The sequence below is a fragment of the Lissotriton vulgaris genome, chromosome 8 (assembly GCF_964263255.1).
Source record: "Lissotriton vulgaris chromosome 8, aLisVul1.2, whole genome shotgun sequence".
NCBI lineage: Eukaryota > Metazoa > Chordata > Amphibia > Caudata > Salamandridae > Lissotriton > Lissotriton vulgaris.
The window spans coordinates 1,407,427,909-1,407,447,098 of record NC_141696.1 but is presented as its reverse complement, the minus strand read 5'-3'; the positions used below and the strand labels follow the sequence as shown (position 1 = coordinate 1,407,447,098).

At 44.2% G+C, this 19,190-nt stretch overlaps 1 protein-coding gene across 1 annotated transcript in view; it reads left to right on the top strand.

Annotated features, from left to right (window-relative positions):
- Window positions 1–3,312: 3,312 nt before the first annotated feature.
- Window positions 3,313–19,190, top strand: part of PSMG1 (proteasome assembly chaperone 1) — a 101,713-nt gene continuing 85,835 nt past the window's right edge. The window contains exon 1 of the mRNA XM_086935422.1: window positions 3,313–3,566. Within this exon, the coding sequence (XP_086791548.1) occupies window positions 3,436–3,566 (131 nt within the window). The 5' untranslated portion in view covers window positions 3,313–3,435. The remainder of the gene's footprint in view (window positions 3,567–19,190) is intronic.

The window sequence follows — 19,190 nt, the reverse complement described above, 5'->3', positions numbered from 1 at the left end:
CTCTGTAGTTAGTGCATGAGATTTCCAACGTGAAGTAAAAGAATACAGGGGAAGAGTTCCTGTTCTGAATTTGAAGTACAAAGCCCTATCGAAAGGTTTTTCAATAATGTCAAGGCACACTTCCCGTTTAGGTTGATCTTTGAACTTCAGGAAGTCCTCCGTAAGTCTGCCCGTGGTGGTACTAGTGTTCCTTTGAAGAACGATCCAGTCCCAATAAAGTTTCTTAAGAGTTAACTTCGGGGTGAGGTTTTATTTGTCCATGCGTCGTTCAGGCCCAAATTTACTAGCAGCACCTTCATATCTCTCAACCATTTAATTTTGTGCCACCCTGGTAGTGACATGATTTCTGCTAGGCCTTGCGCATATTTGCTGAGTTCCTCCACACGCCACAGGCGTGCCCATAGCAGAAGTGGACGGAATTTTGCAAGGTCATCAATTGGGCGACAGCCTAAATCCAACATTAGCGGGACTATAGGAGTGCCCTGCGGGAGAGACATAATCGCTCTACAAAATTTCCTCTCTGATCTTGGTAAAGCGTCAGTAATGGATGACCCCCAAAGTTCGGCCCCATAGAGAGCAGAACTGACCCCTTTGGCCGAATAGATCTCGAGGACTGTAGCTATTGGTCTTATTATACAGGAGCGTTGTTCTTTCAAGAGAGCTCCTGTAATCCTCTTATGAGTTAACAGCATTTTGTCCAAATGTGGGGTCCATTCCATTTTGTGTGAAAGGCGTATCCCAAGATAGTCGAAGACCTCTACCCTCTCCAATAGTTCAGCGTTCAGGGTAGGAGAGCGGACTTGTTTTTTGGGGGGGTTCAGCACAAGATATTTAGTTTTGCTTGTGTTGATTACCAGGCCTCGTTTGGTGCAGAAGGATTGAAAGTTGTCTAGGAGCCTTTGGAGGCCTATGGGGGTTTTAGAGATTAAAAGCGTATCGTCCGCGAAGAGGAGGGTTGGTATACGTTCGCCAGCCAGGGATGGTTCATCTGAAGGATGTTTCCGAAGATGCTCAACCACCCCATTGATGTAAAGGGAAAAGAGGGTGGGAGCTAACACACATCCCTGGCGGACACCTCTCTCAACCGGGATACTATTTGTTTTTTCCCCCCCTGGGCCCCACCTAATCTGGGCAAAACTATTTTCATGTAACCTAACAAGTAGGGATAGCAAGTAGTGGGGCAACCCCATATCAGCCAATACACTCCATAGGGTCTCCCTAGGTACAAGGTCAAAGGCAGTCTTTAAATCGATAAACGCGAGATAAAGACTGCCCTTGCCTATGACCACAACTTTCCAATACACCATCATTAGTCTAAAAGCTTGTTCAATTGTCCCGGTACCCACTCTAAAGCCCGCCTGGTAGTCAGAAAGGATTTTATTTTCTTCTATCCAGTTTAAAATTCTGACCAGCAGGACCTTGCCGACTACTTTTTGGCTGATATCTAACAGGCTAATGGGCCTATAATTAGATGGGTCGTCTCTGGGGCCTTTTTATAAATAGGGACCACCTCCGGCCCTTTCCACGAAGAGGGGATAGGGGCGCCCCTACAGATGGCAACGGGTAGGGAGTGGATCAGTTTCCCCCACTTCATAATATCAGATTTCAAAAGGTCGCCAGGGATACCGTCCGGACCAGCTGCTTTTTGGGGAATGATAGTGCTTATTGCGTAATCCACTTCCTTAGTTGTAAAATCAAAGTCATTAGGCTGGATGTCCCAAATTGGAGGGAACAATAGTGGAGCCACCAGCCCCCCATCAGGATCACAAGAAACAGTAGGAGTGAGATGGTCATCTTGACGGGTGTAGAGCTTTGAAAAGTGTTTAACCCACGCCTGACTTGGGATGTTGCAGGTTATCAGGTCACTATCTGGCCTATTTCGAGCTCTTATGGTGTCCCAAAAGCATTTTGAATCTTTCTTAAAGCTAGCTTCTTTAAGGGTAGACCAATAGGCCTCTTCCCACTCCTTTTTTGCTAGCCCCAGTGTTCTCTTGTGTTCTTTCCTGGCTATCTGTATTAGGGGTTGGGACTTGCCCTTAACGGCCTCAATTAGCCTATTGTACAAATATGTAATTGATGATCTTTTTTACATTATGCGTCTTTTAACTGTTTTTATTGTATCTAATTGTGTACAATGGGAATATTTTTTGTTATGCATTTGCAAAGATTTTAACTAATCAAGTAAAATAAATATTATCTACTTAACATTGTGGACTGCAAGAGTTATGGCGTGTGCATTGGTAACTATAAATGGAAATTTTCAGTAGTTTTCTGCATTTGACCAAGAACCATAACTCAGTTACTGTTGCGACCAATCCCCTCTAAGCATGACCAAAGGCTGTGCATAGCAGGGTATTGGAATTAAAGGTGAATGCTGCACTTCAGAAAAAAGAACCGAAATTCACTGAAAACCCCCCCACTTCTTTGTGCATCTGAATATATGTTTTTGCCATAGTAGTTTTTTACTTGAATTTAGTTAATTGAAAAAGCTTAAGCAATAACTTGTGCTGTCGGACACATTTATTTTCACTGCCATGCCACTGCAGTGAAAATAAATGTGACAGAATTCCACATTATTTAGAGCACCTGTATTAATAAACACACATTTATGCATTTATGCACTGTAGCAAAGGTCAAATTTTAGTTTATTACCACAGCACAGCGACATTCAAAAAACACGTTCTACTACTGCTTCATAGGTTGCAGAACAATTACTTTACACAGAAAGTAATTCTCCTGATTGTCACACGGTTTCCATCCTGGTTTTGATTACATAACTTTTGGTAAGACTAGTGCACAAAAAAAGAATTGGATAAACCAAATTTGCCGATGTGCAGAGTGTATAATATGCTGTTTATTGCCATTAATGAGGAGGGCATGAAAATCAACTGGAGGCTTCGCCTCACGGGAGTCATGGCCTCCCGCTTTCCACACTGAACAATAGTAATAAATAGCACATTAAATTCTACACATCTGTATTTACAGATATCAAAACAAGGTAGCGAAAATGTCTCTGAACTGGCGTCCTCTCTGAAAAAACATTCGTCCTCTCTGGCACCAGAACCTGCCTCTGCAACTTAAAGATGCATTACAATTCAGAATTTGGCAGTTTCCGAGAATATTTGACTCCTGGGACTACAGGTACAGTGTTTCATTTTCAAGATACAGCTGTTTGTTCTTTAATGCTGCAGACAGATGTCACAACTAGAGGCTTCAGTTAAACCAATAAAGAATTATTTGAACAAAAAAAAAAGCTGTGCTCTTCGGCAGCATTTCCTAGTGTTTGGCTCCACCTAAAGGCCAGTGCGGCTTTTACAAGGCGGTCTTCGAGAAGGCCCGCGCTAAGCAGGGGGATTGGGTAGATCCGCCCCCGGGTTCCAGGCAGCGCGGCCGCCGAAGCTGCTGGACGAGGCTCCCGCACAATACGGAGCGGCCATGGCCACGTTTTTCGGAGAGGTTGTGCCAGTTTTCTCGCGGGCTGTAGATGATGATGACGACGAAGAAGAGGAGGAAGAAGTGACGGATGAGGAAGACCTGGCTATACGAAGAGAACTAGAAAGGCAAAGGTACAGCGAGGGTGACTATGGGGGAACTATAGAATCACAATGCACCCGCTCCCCAGCCATGGACGCGCGTGCATGCTGATTCACTGTTGCCTGGAAGGCCGTGCTCAGCAGTGCATACGCGCTTGTGACACGTTGTTACACGATTTGCACACTGCTCCTTGTCTCCGAGTGTCAAATCCTAATTTCACTACGAACGCATATTGTGATCTGACAAAGTTAATTCCCTTTACTGTCCTGTTGAAAATATTTTATATAGTACTCGCATGGTAATTAGTATGGCCTCTTGGCGCTGTAAGCATGGGATGGGAGTATATTGCGCACACCAGAAATCCCTCGTGTTCTTGCATAGATTTGCACTTGAAAGGCTATCACTGTCCTCTCACCCTCTCGGCTGTTAACTTGTGATTGCGGGCAAGAAATACCAGAAGGAAATGCAGAAGTAAGGGGCTACGTTTTATTTTGGGTTTCACAAGTCTGAAAAGTGTCTCTGACAAACAGTTCCATCAGCTTGTTGCATTGTGGGGATTGTCGTTTTCTTTTTAACACTTTCATGATGGTCCCGAATCCCAGCATGCAAAGTGCTATTGGCTAAAATGCCAGAATTGGCAGATGGTGTTATAATTGACATAAAGCCTCTCTTTACATATATTTAAACATTTTACAAAGTTGTGTAGTCCATTTCAAAAGTGCTTGCTTTACACATAAAAGCAAAAGTAACTTAGCTCCCTTATTTTCGGAGTGTTCATTGACATCCTGCAATAGAACAAGCATTGTCAATGCAAATTGTTTTGTGTAGTGAGGTTTTATACGACGCATCACAACACAGTAAAGCTACAACATGGACACCAGCTGTACAACCTTCTCTAACTCAATGACCAAATAAAGGACAGGATGCAGTAGCAGAATGAACATCACACAATTCTCGCACACATATAGGACAGTAGACATGCCAACTAAAACAGAAATTTCCCTGTGTGAGGAGGGGCAGGGCCTTGGAGGGGCGGGGGGGCTCATGCCGAGAAGCACCTAAAAGGCCCTTTTGCCCCCACAAAAAAATTGATGAGGATTGTGCAGAATTCCTGAGGTGTTTTCACACTCCTTAACCCGTGGACCCCGGAGCGAATTCTGCTGCGGTGCGGGTGAATTAATGAGTGAGCGTGTTTCAGATGGCCCTTGGCCGCCCTCCGCAAACGCCCACTGTGATGCACTGAATGGGTTCATGGACGTTGACAGTTCAAAATCTCGCAAAACAAAGTGGAAATCCACTGTTTGCAGTGGTTTTCAGCTAGTTTTCACTGCCACTGTGTGCTAATGGGTCCCCGCCGGTGACCGGGTGAAGGGGGCCAATATTGTGTGTCACAAGGTGGCTCCGTGTGAGGTGGCAGGTCTGGGACAGGTAAGACAGAAGCAGCTCACACACTAAAGCATGTGTGAGAGGCGTATGGTCTGTTGTACTCGTTCTCAGCAGACACAGACATGCAAGAGGTGCAAAACTCCTGGAAGAAGCAGCCATACCTCTTATAGAATTGTCATACGTTTATGTCTTCCTGTAGAATGACAACCCTCACCTACTTAGTGTGGTATACTTCATCAGTGAGTTTTTATAAATAGCTCTGGGAAGCATCCAAGAGTACTACTCTTCACTTGTTGTACAATTGCCTAGTTTGGGTGAGGTTAGGTTTCTTAATCTGTGCTTAATTTAGAAAAGAATAAGTGCCAAGGCCTAAAGTTTTCTTCAGAAGCCTGTGACCGGTTCTATCGAAGGTCGGGGTGTTTACCACCTAGGATGCATAATCTTGATTGCACCTCATACCTCCTTAATCTACCACGAGACACTCCCTGCCTCTTTATCTCATTCTTGCAAGATCATTTTCATCTCTTTCACCATTTGGAACTGTTGTTACTTTTTTTCTCTTTCCTCCTTCTTTCCCCTTTTTGTTGTTTTCTCTCTCTTGCTCCGGATCAAAAAGTGCACATCATAAACTGATTTTTTTCAAGGTGTTCTCATGTGATAATTACGGAAAAGACAGAACAGTGGGGAAAAAAAGTAAATGCCCATGATCACACAGTTAAGGTCATGCTGTAATTGAAACCAGGTTTCCTGATTAGACGTTGGTTGTGTAGTTCAGATCTTCTTTATTGCATTCTCTCCCCTTCTGCCCTCATGATAATTTTATTACTGACCCATGAGGCAAGTTTTTTGTCTTGAATCTCCTATGCATGGCCTTTATTGTTATAGGTCGAGCAACATTAGGGTCTATTAAAGCATCTACATGAGAGGATTTTTACAATGCGTGTCCTGAACGGAATTTATTTCTAGGTGCTCTTAGATCTGATTATCACATAAAAGGAGGCACAGAAAAGTGTAGTTTGATTGTTTCTTTATACATGGCTGGGACATCTAGCACTGGAAAGTTCAAGAGTATGACTGCTCACTGGTTGTACAGACTTCTGGTTATGGACTCCCAAGTTTGGGTGTCAACTTTTGTCCTTCCTTTGTTCAGATGTCTGACCTACTAAAAGTGTGTATGGGTAAGCTCAAACGGTTTTACAGGTCTCTCCTACTGCAGATTAACAAGCATTGGCAAAACCAGTAAGTTCTGCCTTTATAAAGCGAGTGCCAAAGTATTAACTTTACGAATGCTTGTCTGTCTAGCATTGTTTAATAAAGTAAAAAAAACATTTAAAATATGGGATGAAAAGAAAACTCATTTTAAGGTGTTCCAAAACTGTAATTCTATCCAATATTTTCAGTCTGAATAGAATTTGAAAAGAAAAAGGAAGTCCCAGAGTATAAAAGAAAATAATTATTGCTAAGGTTTAGTTTACTGTCCACAGGACTCGGAACTGAAACATTTTCCTGTCATTAGTTCTCTGTAGTACCTCAGTGAGCAGATTTATGGGCCTCCAGGAGAAATCACAGCTCCTTTTCAGTCATGGTAAAGACACATTCGACTCTCCCAGCACCATAAAAGCTTTTGTGTGTTGATGCATGTGCATTCAGGTAATATTGGAATGGAAGAGATAAGACAAAAACAACCCTTAATTTCTGATCTTTAGGCATACCCTGGCAAAGATATACTTTTTGCTGCACGTTTACGGAAAAGCTTGAAGCGTGGAACAACACTGCAAAACAACCTGGTGGGGAATGTGTATTTGGGGGGGGGAGGGAGCAGCACACAAGGGATAACGCCAGAAAGCAAATGCCCTCTCATTGAGTGCTGATTGGAAACATATATAAGTAGTTTCCTGATTGTGAGCAGTGGATTGATAAAAGTTTTCCAATCAAAAGGATGGTAAAGACCTAATAACAGGAGGGTTAGCAAAACACTATGCTTCTCCTTTCCATCAAACTGTTTTGGTGCTCGAATATTACCCCTGTAGGTTCCAGCTGTTTCTTCATGACTACCCTACATCTCAAAACAGTCCCTGGTTCATCGGGCATGTTATATTTATTTATTTATTTATTTGAAAGTTTTATATAGCGCGAACAAGATCTTCGCAGATATCAGAGCGCTTTACAGAGAAGGGGAGCATGTATACGCAGATACATCAATCATGTTAGAAGTACATTGAAGTTATATCATAAAACAGTGAAGTCAATCAAATTCAGAGTCAAAATAAAAATACAAAGGGTTCGAACAAATAGTACAGATGAGTAACGAGTCTTTGTAGTTTTATCTCCAGTAGTGGTTCAAGTGTATTTAGCCATGAGGATCGCTTTTACTTCTTTCTTGAAAAGTATGGAGGATGTGATCAGCCTGGTTTCAGGGGGAAGCGAATTCCAAATCCTGGGAGCCATTCCCGAGAAGGAACGTTTATAGGTTTTTTCCTTCCGGAATCTTTTAGGCTTTAGCAAAAGATTGTTTGTACCTCTAGTGTTTCTGGTGCCTCCAGAAATCGTAAGCTTCTGTGCGAGGTATCTAGGTGAGCTCAGGTGGATAGCCTTGTGCGTCAAACAAGCGATTTTCAGGTGTATTCTGGCTTCAAACGGCAGCCAGTTCAGGGATTTGAAGTCAGGGGAAATGTGTGAGTGTTTTTTTGATCCAGTGATAAGTCTTGCTGCGGCGTTTAAAGAGGCTCTTAAGGGTGCCGTAGTAGCTAGGGGGAGACCGCAGAGTGCGGTGCTGCCGTATTCTATTCGAGGTATGACTAGTGATTGTACCGCAGTTTGGAAGTCTTTGGCTGGAAGGAAAGGTTTAAGTTTCCTAAGGGTGTTGATTTGGTAGTTCGCTCCCTTAGTTGCTTTGTTGATGTGATCCTGCATGCTGAGATTGGTGTCAAGTGTTATGCCCAAAGATTTTGCTGAGTCCACAATGGTGGGTTGAACATTAAGTGCTGTGAGGTCTTTAAGCCACATTTGTGCGGTAGTGATCTTCGCGGGTGGTGAGATCAGAAGGAACTCTGTTTTAAGGGCATTGAGTTTGAGATGATTAGCGGCCAGCCAAGATTGAGTGCTTCTGATCGTTGAGTTCAAGAGCGTGATGTCTTTGGGTGATTGTAGTTTGAGATAAAGTTGGGTGTCATCAGCATACATGTGGAAGTGTACATTGGATTCTTGCAGCAAAGTGGTTAGAGGTTCCATAACTAAGTTGAACAAAGTTGGGGATAGGGAGGATCCTTGTGGTACGCCTAGCGATACAGGTCTTGGCGCGGACATCAAGTTGTTGCTCTTGAATTTCTGCGACCTGTTATGCAGAAAGGACGTAAACCATTTGAGCACAGTTCCAGATAGGCCCATTCTTGTGTTTAATAGTTCGAGTAAGTTCTCATGTTTGACGGTGTCAAATGCGGAGGAGAGATCAAGGAGGATGAGGAGGCAGGTGTCGTTATGATCTAGGATTTGGAGGGCGTCGTCGATTATGTGAGTCATAGCAGTTTCAGTACTGTGATTTGCTCGGAAGCCTGATTGATGAGAGTTGAGGAGATCAAACTGAGTAATGTGTTTGGTCAATTGTATTTGTGCGCATTTTTCCAGCAGTTTGGCAAGAGTCGGAATGTTGGTAATGGGACGGTAGTTGTTTAGGTCAGAGGGGTCGGCTGTAGGTTTCTTTAGCAAAGGTGTGACTTGTCCGACTTTGAGGGAGTCGGGAATGATCCCTTGTTGAAGTGAGCTGTTAATGATTTTGGTCCAGAGTGGAAGGAGCGACGGGGTAAGGACTTTGACAGCGTTAGCAGGAAGGGGGTCCGTGAGGTGATTGGATGGTTTCAGAGTGCTGAGCAGTTTGCCAATTTCTTCTTCTGTGTAGGTGACAAAGGTTGACCAGGAGGCATTGTTTTTTGGTTTAGTGGGTGCTATGCGGTGGGGTTTGGGGAAGAGGCTTGCGTCCATGTTTATATAAGTACATTTTAAGATATCTTTTGTTTTTTCATAAGATGAGGCAACAGCAGTGGAAACAGGCGTTCTTCATAGAACCGGTACACCTTAGGCAGAAACAGTGCAAGCTTCCCTCCTCCAGAACACAGATAGAGCTAAAGCAGTGGCATCGCAACCTTTCGCCATCAAAGGACATGGACAAATCGGGCAGCAGCTGTGCAAGATTTAATTTCTCACAAATCGGGTACAGTTTAGCATTTACAATGCAACTTTCCCTTTCTCACAGAAGGCAGGAAGTATTCTTTCATTCACTGCATAGCAGATGTAGCAGGGCAGACTAGCGGACAACAGATCTATGGAGCGGTTGCTTAACTTACTTAGTGAAATGTATAGGTGGATGAGTGAGTGAATATGCAAGTTCTGGCACCAGTCTCACTCAGGTGAAACTCTAGGTCAGCATCCTGAAAGGCATGCTCCTGTCTCGTGGAGAACCGCTGTAAGTAGTCTTGTCATATTATGCAGTCTTGATATGCACTCTTTCTTTAGGTCCTGCTGCAACTATGCACATAATTTGTCAATAAACCTTAGATGTTCAGGGCTGGGACCGTGCTATACCAATGCAGAGACCTTCCCTATTCATGGTGTGAAAAGTGATCGAGAGGTGTAGAAGAGTCTAAATACAAACTACACCTCCTGTGCTGCTCATTTGTCCCTGTGCCTCTTCTGTCTCTATGTTCCCCCTCTCTCTTTTAGATATCTCCCTCTTTACCCTTTCTTTACCATTGTCATTTTCTCTCAGCCTCCCTCTTATCTTTCTTTTCCTCCAGCACTCTCATGTTTAACTCTCTGGTTTACGCTTCTCTCTCTTCTCAGTGTCTTCTCATTTTCCTCGTTTCACCTTCATTGTCATTCACTTTTGTCTTATACCCTCAACTCCCTCACACTCTTGAACTTTTGTAATGCCCTCAACTCCCTCACACTCTTCATGTGCATCTGCCTCTTTCTCACTCTCTTCTGTTCCAACTTAATCTGCTATACTTATACCCTCTTTTCTTTTTCCCCCCTCTCACCCCGTCTGTCTCTCACCTACCCTCTTACTTCAGTCTCTCAATTATTAGATACAAGCAGGTCCTCGTGCTAGCTGCCCCTGCAACAGTTCTCCTGTCGAGCATGCCTGAACCGTTGCTGCCTTAGGTTTGTGCCTCAACTGCTCTGTCAACTTTTTTGCTCGTTTTTATGCCTTTCTCTCCCCACTTCTGTCCTCTATTTTTACCTGTCTCTGCCTGTTCTGCCCGTTATTTTAACCCTTTCTGCATTTTTATTTTTCATCATTCTGCTTGTTTCTGACCTGGCTTTTATATGGAGATGTTGCTTTCACAGCGCCAAGATACCGCTAGGGGTGACAGTGTGGCGCTATAGAAATGCTGATTGATAGAGTAGCCCACTCTTTACTTTCCATAGCCAGCCCAAGGGTTTTTGCTAAAGTAGTTCAAGATACATTTTTCTGCAATGCTATAATCATCATGTTTTTTTCTCCATATAGATACCTCCTTTCCTGAGCTACATATGTTGATTATTTAGAGACAAGTGACAAATGTAGAATGCGTCTCTATTAGCAGAATTACTCATTTTACCTGATAATCACGTCTGTTTGAATATATCAACGGTATTCAATATGAATTGAATTCATAATTGTTGTAAGTTATGAACAAGACCTCCATAAAAAGGGATAGTTTCATTGTTTAATTTTTGTTATTATTTAAAGGGCATGATTTCACAAAATGGAAATAAGTTATACTTTAGTGGTGACTTGTTTTGCTAATTGTTTAATTTAAAAAGTTCAACAATGACCAGCTATTGTTACATAAACTATAGAACAGAGTGTGCTGGGATATAGAGGAAGACCATGACAGAAGGCTGAGACAGCTATCCGGAATCCTTTTGCTGAGGCTAACAGGAGGCGCATTTAGCCTATGCTGATGGGCTTGCCGGCCTACCTTCCAACACAGACAAGATCGCAGCAATGATGTTACATTGAACATTAGCCTCCTTATTCAAAACAGACATGGAGGTGTGATCCATCTTTAAAAACCTACATTTGGCGCTTTCTTGGGTGCGAAGACTAATTTAGCTAGCCAAAGAGGTGAGGGCGGGATTGCAAATACTGACATGAATAAAGAATTCTACGTTCGCCCATATGTTGCAGTATTTTTTGCCGTTTCTAATGCTCTTAAATGTTGCAGCTGCTATTCTGTTTGTTTTTTATTTATATGTAGTATTCATACTGTATACACTAGGATAGGGTTTTGACTGTAAAATACATCTTTAAAATATATGCCTTGTTTCCTTGTGTTCTTTAGTGTGCCATTCTATTATGAAAAAGGGGTTGGGTCCACTAATTATCCATCTGATATCACACACATCTGATTGTTACTTGAAATGCATCTCACTTAGGTACTGCTCAATGAGTTGCTGGGTGGTTGCAGTCCAACTGGCTTTGTCTTGGGTTGGCCAGTGACGTAGTTCTCATTGGCAGGCCATCTAAAAAAGTATATCCCAGGCCATTTTCTGGAATATTGATCAAGAAAACATGTCAGTACCACCCACTATAGCAACCGTGCCACAGTTGATGCTTGTACTGGTAATATGGCACTGCGACTTGTGGCAGCTTAGGCATTCTTGTAGTATTCTTTTACCCAAAAATTGCACCTGCTCTCACCTGTGTCTCACACTTTCTACTCTTTTCAACAGCTACTCTTGACCTCTATTGTATCATTCACCCTCCTTTCTCTTTCTAAAAGCATGATCCCCACACTTCCCAACATCACCACTCCACTTGTTATCTGCCATAACCTCCTCCCTAACCATTCTCACGTTAATTCACACAGCTATTAATCTCCAATCAGAGTAGTGCCTACAAGACACTGCTAAAGAGCACTTCCTATGATACTAGTATACCTTTGTTTTTGGACAGGTCAAGTTTTCCACTTACTTGCTCTCTTACTGCTTTTCAGTGAATAGCCTTTGTGAGTTTCGCTTGCCTACAGTGGTCTTCTCTGAGGTTTTTTTAGACAACCCTTGCCAAAATGGCTGAGCAGCTGTAGCGTGGGTGCTGAGTTTTCTCTCTGATTTAGTTCGATGGCTTGAGGGAGTGTAGTCAGTTGCTGCCCAAAAGCAGGCAGAGTTGATGTATTTTAGGAGATTGTTCTGTGGGGTTTATCGTAGTGGAGGGTGCAGCTCAACTGACCCTCCCCTACGCCTGTGTTAGTTATGGGGGTGTAGTCTGTTTGGTATCTTGTTTGTCTCTGTGATACACTGTCCTCCTGCGTGATTGTGCTGATGGTCGCTGTGTGGATGATTGATAGTGTAGACCGTCTTTGGCTGAACCTGGAGCTGGGAATCTAATTGGATTTCCTATTCTAATAATGTGGAGGTTAAGTGAATTGCCTAACTCCTGGTTCCCTGTTTTTGGTTAGTAAGGACTGTTCTCTTCTAGTGTTCTAATTGCCACTGTCTGTGTTCTGTGTCTCTCATTTTGTGTTCTTTCATAGTTTGCTAGAGTTAAGCATCTGTTTCTCCAGTATATGTTGTTGTGGGCTTAACCCGTTTTAGGTTCCTTTATTCAATGGGTCATTTCCTCCCCTCGCTATTCCGCCTTGCACTAATAATTCCTCTTTTTGTTTGATGCATGCAGTGGCATCTTTTTTAGTGTCAAAACACCCCAGCCCCTGATTCTAAAATAGATCCTTAAGTTCCTTAGATTGTACTTTGCCTTGACTTGTATTCACATTGGCTGCTGTAATCAGAGCATTACAACGCTGAAGTGTCTTAATGCTTTGAAAATAACAAAATATTTAGGAATTTAACTCAATTTTATTGAAAACAATAAAGTATACATAATCAGGACTTTAAGTGTTCATTTGATATTTGCTTAAAGTTTCTCTTTAAGCTGAGGCCTCTACTTAGGAGTAACATTTGCTGCTATAAGTTCACCACAACACACTGGGCCAGAGTTCGACTTTTATTATCTTGGCAATGCACAGCAGTAAGTGTAAACAGAAATGGCCATTTAAAAATGTGGAGAAGTGGAGAAGTGTAGCTCAATGATTAGAGTGGCAGACCCAGATGCAGAAGTCTAGCCCGGGACCAGGGTTCAATTCCCCGCCTCGGCGGGTCTTGGGCTCAAAAATTCCACGGACCTGATAATTCTTGCCTCAGTGCCTATTCCAATCATTGAGTCCCACTCTGCAACTCTGGGCAATAGCTTGCTTAATCTCCACAACGGCCCCCACAACGCTAAGGATGCCTGGCCTCCACCTTGGGGGTGCCCAGGAGTGGACGCCTCACAGGGAAAGCCAGGATGGGTTCCACAGCGGTATTCCTACAAGCGCCTTGAGACCCTTGCGGGTGAGTAGTGTGCTATACAAGTATCAATTTACATTTACATTTTAAGAGTCTTGTGAGAAGATAATAGTGTAAGCCTACTGCCGATCTTGATGGGAGACCAGGGCCGGACTGGGAACTAAAACCGGCCCTGGCAAAGTGCTCAGCCGGCCCCTCCACCCCTCCACCCGGGGGTTGGGGGTGCCGCCGAGCTTTTTGCCGGGCCGGTTTTCGGCCGATTTTGTTACAGGGCCGATTTTGCAACTATGCTGCAAAAACGGCCCTGTAACAAAACGGCCCCCGGGGGCCCAAAACCGGCCCCCACTCTTGCGGCGCACCGGGGAATTGCCCGGTGCCCGCAACAGCCAGTCCGGGACGGTGGGAGACCATTGTAATAGTCATAGAACTGCTAATGAAAAAGCCTAATTTGAAAATGTTGTCAGGTGAACATTGGGTATGTTTAGTCCTTGGATCTGCAAGTAACCTGATTTTCTTTTAATTTCTTAAGATGTAGTTGCGAGAATATGGTCATTGAAAGTGGTGTAGCAGAACTTACATTGCTTTCTGATTCTACAGCTGGCCAGTCTAATTTATACAAAATAGATTTAATGTGGTCAAGTGTACTTGCACCGAATGTGCTGCAAAATAAAAAATAGCTTTTAATTGCGCGATGGTTGACTGACTGAGGAAAATGAATAAAAAGTTTGTTTCCTCTGCCCCAACTGGAGATGACAAAAGACTGGGTGGCCGAACAGAAATCTGTCCCAGGCGAAAACTGGCTCAATTCTGCCCAATAAAGACATCTAAAACAAGCACAACTATGCCAGTTTTGAAAAACATGAGTATACAAAAAGAAAAGAAAGTATAAAGTACACAAGGTAACCTAAGTAATGGGCCAGTGAAATAAGCGTGGGAGATCGAGCTAGTGAGCTAAGTATTGTGACATACGAATGAATTAAAGAAGAGGAGTGTAAATATTAAAAACACATTTTTAGCTGGATTTGACTTTTTTATTAGATCTATTTTTGTTATTAGATTTATTTTTGTTTTTCCAAAGAATATAGAGAAAGTACTGAAACAAAAAGTATAAACAAATCAAACTTGCTAGTTGAAGAATGATGAACAGTCGTTAATTATGGGATGATCCCACAAAATAATTCAAGTACATGCAACATTACAGATCAGGCATGAATAAAGAAGCAAGGTCTTACGAGGTGATACAATGACAGTGGAAAATAAACATAATCAAGAAGCATGACGGCTTTAACGAGCAGTCTCTGCTCTAAATCCACCTCTCATTGTTGCATGCGTTCACGCTTGCCTATTCCTTTACAATTGTCCCATCATAATGTTTTCTATTCTATTTCAACCCATTGATCCATGAAGGATGACCATTTTAGCGTGTTTGGACCTATGGCGGATTTCCAAGGAGTGGCTATGCACGTTTTTGATAATATTAATGGGAGGTCCAAGGACCTCATAACCATTTTATGTCTCTTGAGTTAATAACCTATTCACAACTGGCAGCATTTCAGACCAAGAAGCACCCTTACACCAGTTGTGTATTCCATTTTATTGGCCGGTCATAAATCCCCAAAACGATCCAACCTATGAGGAGGACCAACACATGTGATAGGTCAGCCATGTCAGGTCTACATCTGGGGCATTCATAGTACCTGTGCCATTTGGTCCATCAAACCAATTAGTTTGGGAGTCCTATAGGCCCTATGCAAAAAATTGAACTGACGGAGTCCAAATCTTGGGTTCCTGAAACCTGTGAGGGAAATTTAAAAATTGTGTCCCACTCCCTGACGATTAAGTCATCTCCAGTGTCAGTCAACAATTTGGTTTGTAATAAATGAAGCCCCCACCCCCCCCCATCAAAGTTGTTATGCAGTGCTCTATATATCTGGGTAATAGCTCTGCGGCCATTACCCAGTGTCAGTATGGTGTTGAAGTTATGCCTGTAGTCAGGCTCTGACGATGTCGCAGGGCCCCATGATTCGTGCAGTTTCCCCATCGTACCTCCAAGGGCAACAAAGAGTCCAGCCGGTACAATGTAAGTCTCCATGAGATCAGTGAATATGTGTAATATCGCAGCATCATATGAGCCACCCACAGTTACAGTTATGCATTGGGCCAGTTCTTGTGAATTATACCTTGGTTCTGTAAACAAACCTCTCAGGAGGATGTGCGTTGAATAGGGGCTCGCAATTACCTGTATTTCCTTATATTGCTTCCACAGTGGGATCAAAGAGTCTGCTAAGACTACTGATCCCTTCATGATGGGGCGTGTGGGATTAAAAAGAGGCGCAATTTCTCGTCCGGTTGTCTCTGAGGCTAAATCCAAGTGGCTTCTCCGCTGGGTCCTCTAGCAACGATTTTGAAAACCATTGAAATTGGGCTGCCACATGATAATACTCAAAACTGGGAACTTCCAGTCCCTGTTGTTTAATGGCAACTTCATTGTTTTAAGTCATGCTATGCTCCAATCATCATTCGATAACAGGGAGATGACCAGTGTGTTTAGTTATCAGTAATGGATGGTACATTGCTAACGTAGTAGAGCATTCTAGGTAGCATCACCATCTTGGTGAGGGCGATCTGCCTCATTATGCTTAGTGGCAGCGATTTGCAGAATTCAACAATGGATCAAAGCTCACAGATCGCTCTCCCGCGTCCGGTCTGGTATGTAGGATTTTAATGCCTAGATTTTTGAATACTTGTGATTTCCAAGGTGACCTCCCGCCACATTGGACTCGCTGGATTTTATATGAGTAATTGACAGGACATCAGACACACATGAATACGATGTAACTGAGACTGTCCTGCAGGTATGGACATTTTCCAGTACTTTGCATCATCTACATGCTGACAAATAGACGTGCTCTGGTCTGTTCATTTTTTTAATGGGAATACTTGACTATATTCCCTACATTTACTAAACACCATCCACACGCAGACGATAAACACAATGAAAATATAATCTGCATGTTTGAATTTTTTCATTTTTTTATTTTCTCACTCCTTAGCAAAAAATAGGTGTAACTTATGCTACCCTATTGTACCAGAAGTTAAAAATGTATAGTTCATCACTTATACCTAAGACTGTAATGAACATCGCATTTATTTCAATGGTTCATTTTGTCGGGCATGATTAAAAAAAACTGTATCGTGAATGTCTGTCCCCTTCATCACGTCTTCTTCTAGTTGCGCTATCAATTCCAGATATATGACAAATTGGATCCCATATGAAAATCGGCCAAGAGATCCATGAGCGCAAGCACACAGCATCTCTCCTTTCCAAGCCGCACATGGCTTCGTCCATCCCTGGGACAGTCAGTCTGCCTGTCCTAGCCAGTTCAAAAACAGTTTAAAAATTACATGCTTTCTAGTCGGCAGCCAGGGAAGCTTCCTGAGAATCGGAGAGGAGGGCGAGCGAGTGGGAAGATTGCAGATTAGCCATGCGGCAGTGTTTTGGACCACCTGCAGCTTGGACACCAATGTGTTGTTTACTGATGGCAACAGAGCATTCTGATTGCCCAGGCGACTGGCGATGAGAGCCTAACCAAGAGTCTTCCTATCGGTGTCTGGAAGCCAAGGGAGGGCTTTTTTAGGAGCTTCATGCCGCTCTTGTGAAGTTGTAGGGTGCTGTAGGAGAGTAGGGTCTGCTATCCTATGGTCACCCCAATTTTTGTTTTTTGCTTCACTGGTTTTCGACTTACTGAGGCTGTGGGCCTGCTAATCAGACCCCCAGCCTGCTGTTCTCTCTCTAAATTCACAGACATGTACTATAGGTACATAACCCAATTGGAAATGGACTCCTTGTCAGCCCCTGTACCATGCACTATAGGTGCTCAGGGCATGGGTGCCACCTAGGCCTACCAGGGGCTGAAGCATAGCATAATGCCATACCATATACTATTAAGTGCATTATAATCCTCGTGGTTCTATAGCAACTTTGGTTTGGCTTTATCAAAATATGTCGTGTAAGGTGTCATACGATTTGGAATACTATCCCCTCGACAGTTCTGTCGACGGGGATAGCATTCAACCCCTCTAGAGGGAGAAGACATGTTACTTTACTGAAACGCAGTTGATTTTTAAAAGAGCCTCAGATCCACAAAATGGATGCTTCTGCCACAGACACAAGTCTGACCTCCTGCTGCTGACCGAAACTCAGCAGAGGAGGCCTGGACAAAGGCTTTCCTGTCGCAGGGAGGTGTTACACCACCCCATACAGGAGATAGTGGATTGTAGCAGGGAGGTTTGAAAGAAACCAGACACTGCCTGGGGCGCACAAGGGTGGCCCTTGCATAATCCGGCCAAACCGGTTTTGGGGCACACCAGCCCCTGTCCCAGCGGGGCCTGGATCAAAGGGAAAGGGGTGTATCCACCCCCTTCCTGGGTCCCACCCATAGGAGGGGACCTAGCAGGTAATCAAGCCCCCTAGATTGGTATAAGAATGGGAGCAGTGCCAACACACTCAGATTATCCTGATGAAACATTTGAAATGAAACTCTGGACCCTTCGACATCCTACTCAACGTAGAAGACTGAAGAATCTCCCTTGTGGTCAAGGAGTGACCACCCTGTGCAAACAGGCACCATCCAGCACCTCGACGTCTGCTTTGTTGCAGTTCCCGCCGGAACTCGAGCGACAGAGATCGACGAGATCAAGCTTGCCTGCCCTCTTACAGCCCGATCCACAGTCCCTGCAGAGCTGAGACCCGTGGAGGCGACTGGAAGCGTGGGGCACGCCATCTTGAAAAGACCACGAGACGCTGACCGTGCAGCCCACGAGTGACCCTCGAAGCTGTACACCGGGGTTTGAGAAGCCCCAACACTGAGCCACTTTTGCACCGAAGCTCACCCCTCCACACTCGACGAGTGCTGCGTGGTGCCCTTCTGCTTTCTTTGGCTCGATGCGTTGGCCTGGTCACTTGCCAGCTGGCTTGTGGCCCCTGTGCAGGCGAAAACCTAAAACCGACTTGTGATTCTGGTTGCTCCCGACTTGCACCAGCTCCTCTGAAAAGGAGCGCCCGCTCTGACCCTCCTGGTCCGAGTGAGAAGCAATCTTCCAGTCCTGCATGGATTGCTCTTGCCAAGTGTTGTTTGCTCCGATCTTGAAGCCGACAGCGCCGACAGCGAGAGCCTGCGTGGGACAGCTCGTGACCCGCTCCTGGACGTCGCAGATGCCTCAGAGCCCACGTGGCAGCGGAGAGAAGCTCCACGACAACCACCTGATTGCGCCAGACATTGCCTGGTTCCGTCCTGGTTCCACTCTGGTCACTGCTGAGTGACCCAGACTCTGTCCCCTCTGCTTTCAGGTACTTTTCTACTCTGATCCACCCTTGGATCACACCGGACACTTCTCCTTCACATCGCCTACAGCATCTTCAGCTTCAAGCACCAACAACCTGCGTGATGAAACCCGACGCCACTTCGACCCTATGAACCCGCTTCCTGTGGGTGAGGTAACTCAGCAACGCCGGTGTTCCCACACTGGTACACACCTCTAGGGTCTGTGTCTAACGTTTTGTCCATCTAGGTTCAGCGGAAGTATCCTTAAACTCTATTTGTGTAACATTTACGCACCATTGACTTTGCATTGGTCCATGCGTGTGCTTTAAGCGCTGCACCCGAATCCCGCGGGCTTTTCCCGACTTCAGCATTGCTTGTCCCGACTGCTCCCAGCGATGCCCTAGGCCTTACCACTGTTCGATTGGTATCTCTTATACCACTTTCTTAATATATGGTTTGGACTCTAGAAGGCCCACTGTACTTGTCTCTCGACATACTGAATCTAGCCTTAGGAGCCCCACCCCCAACATGGCGGTTCGTACCTGGCTTGTTGCTGCTGGCTGGAGTTCTCAGTGATGCTTGCGGGGATTTTTGTTGAGAAGCGAGGCAGGCTTCCGAAAT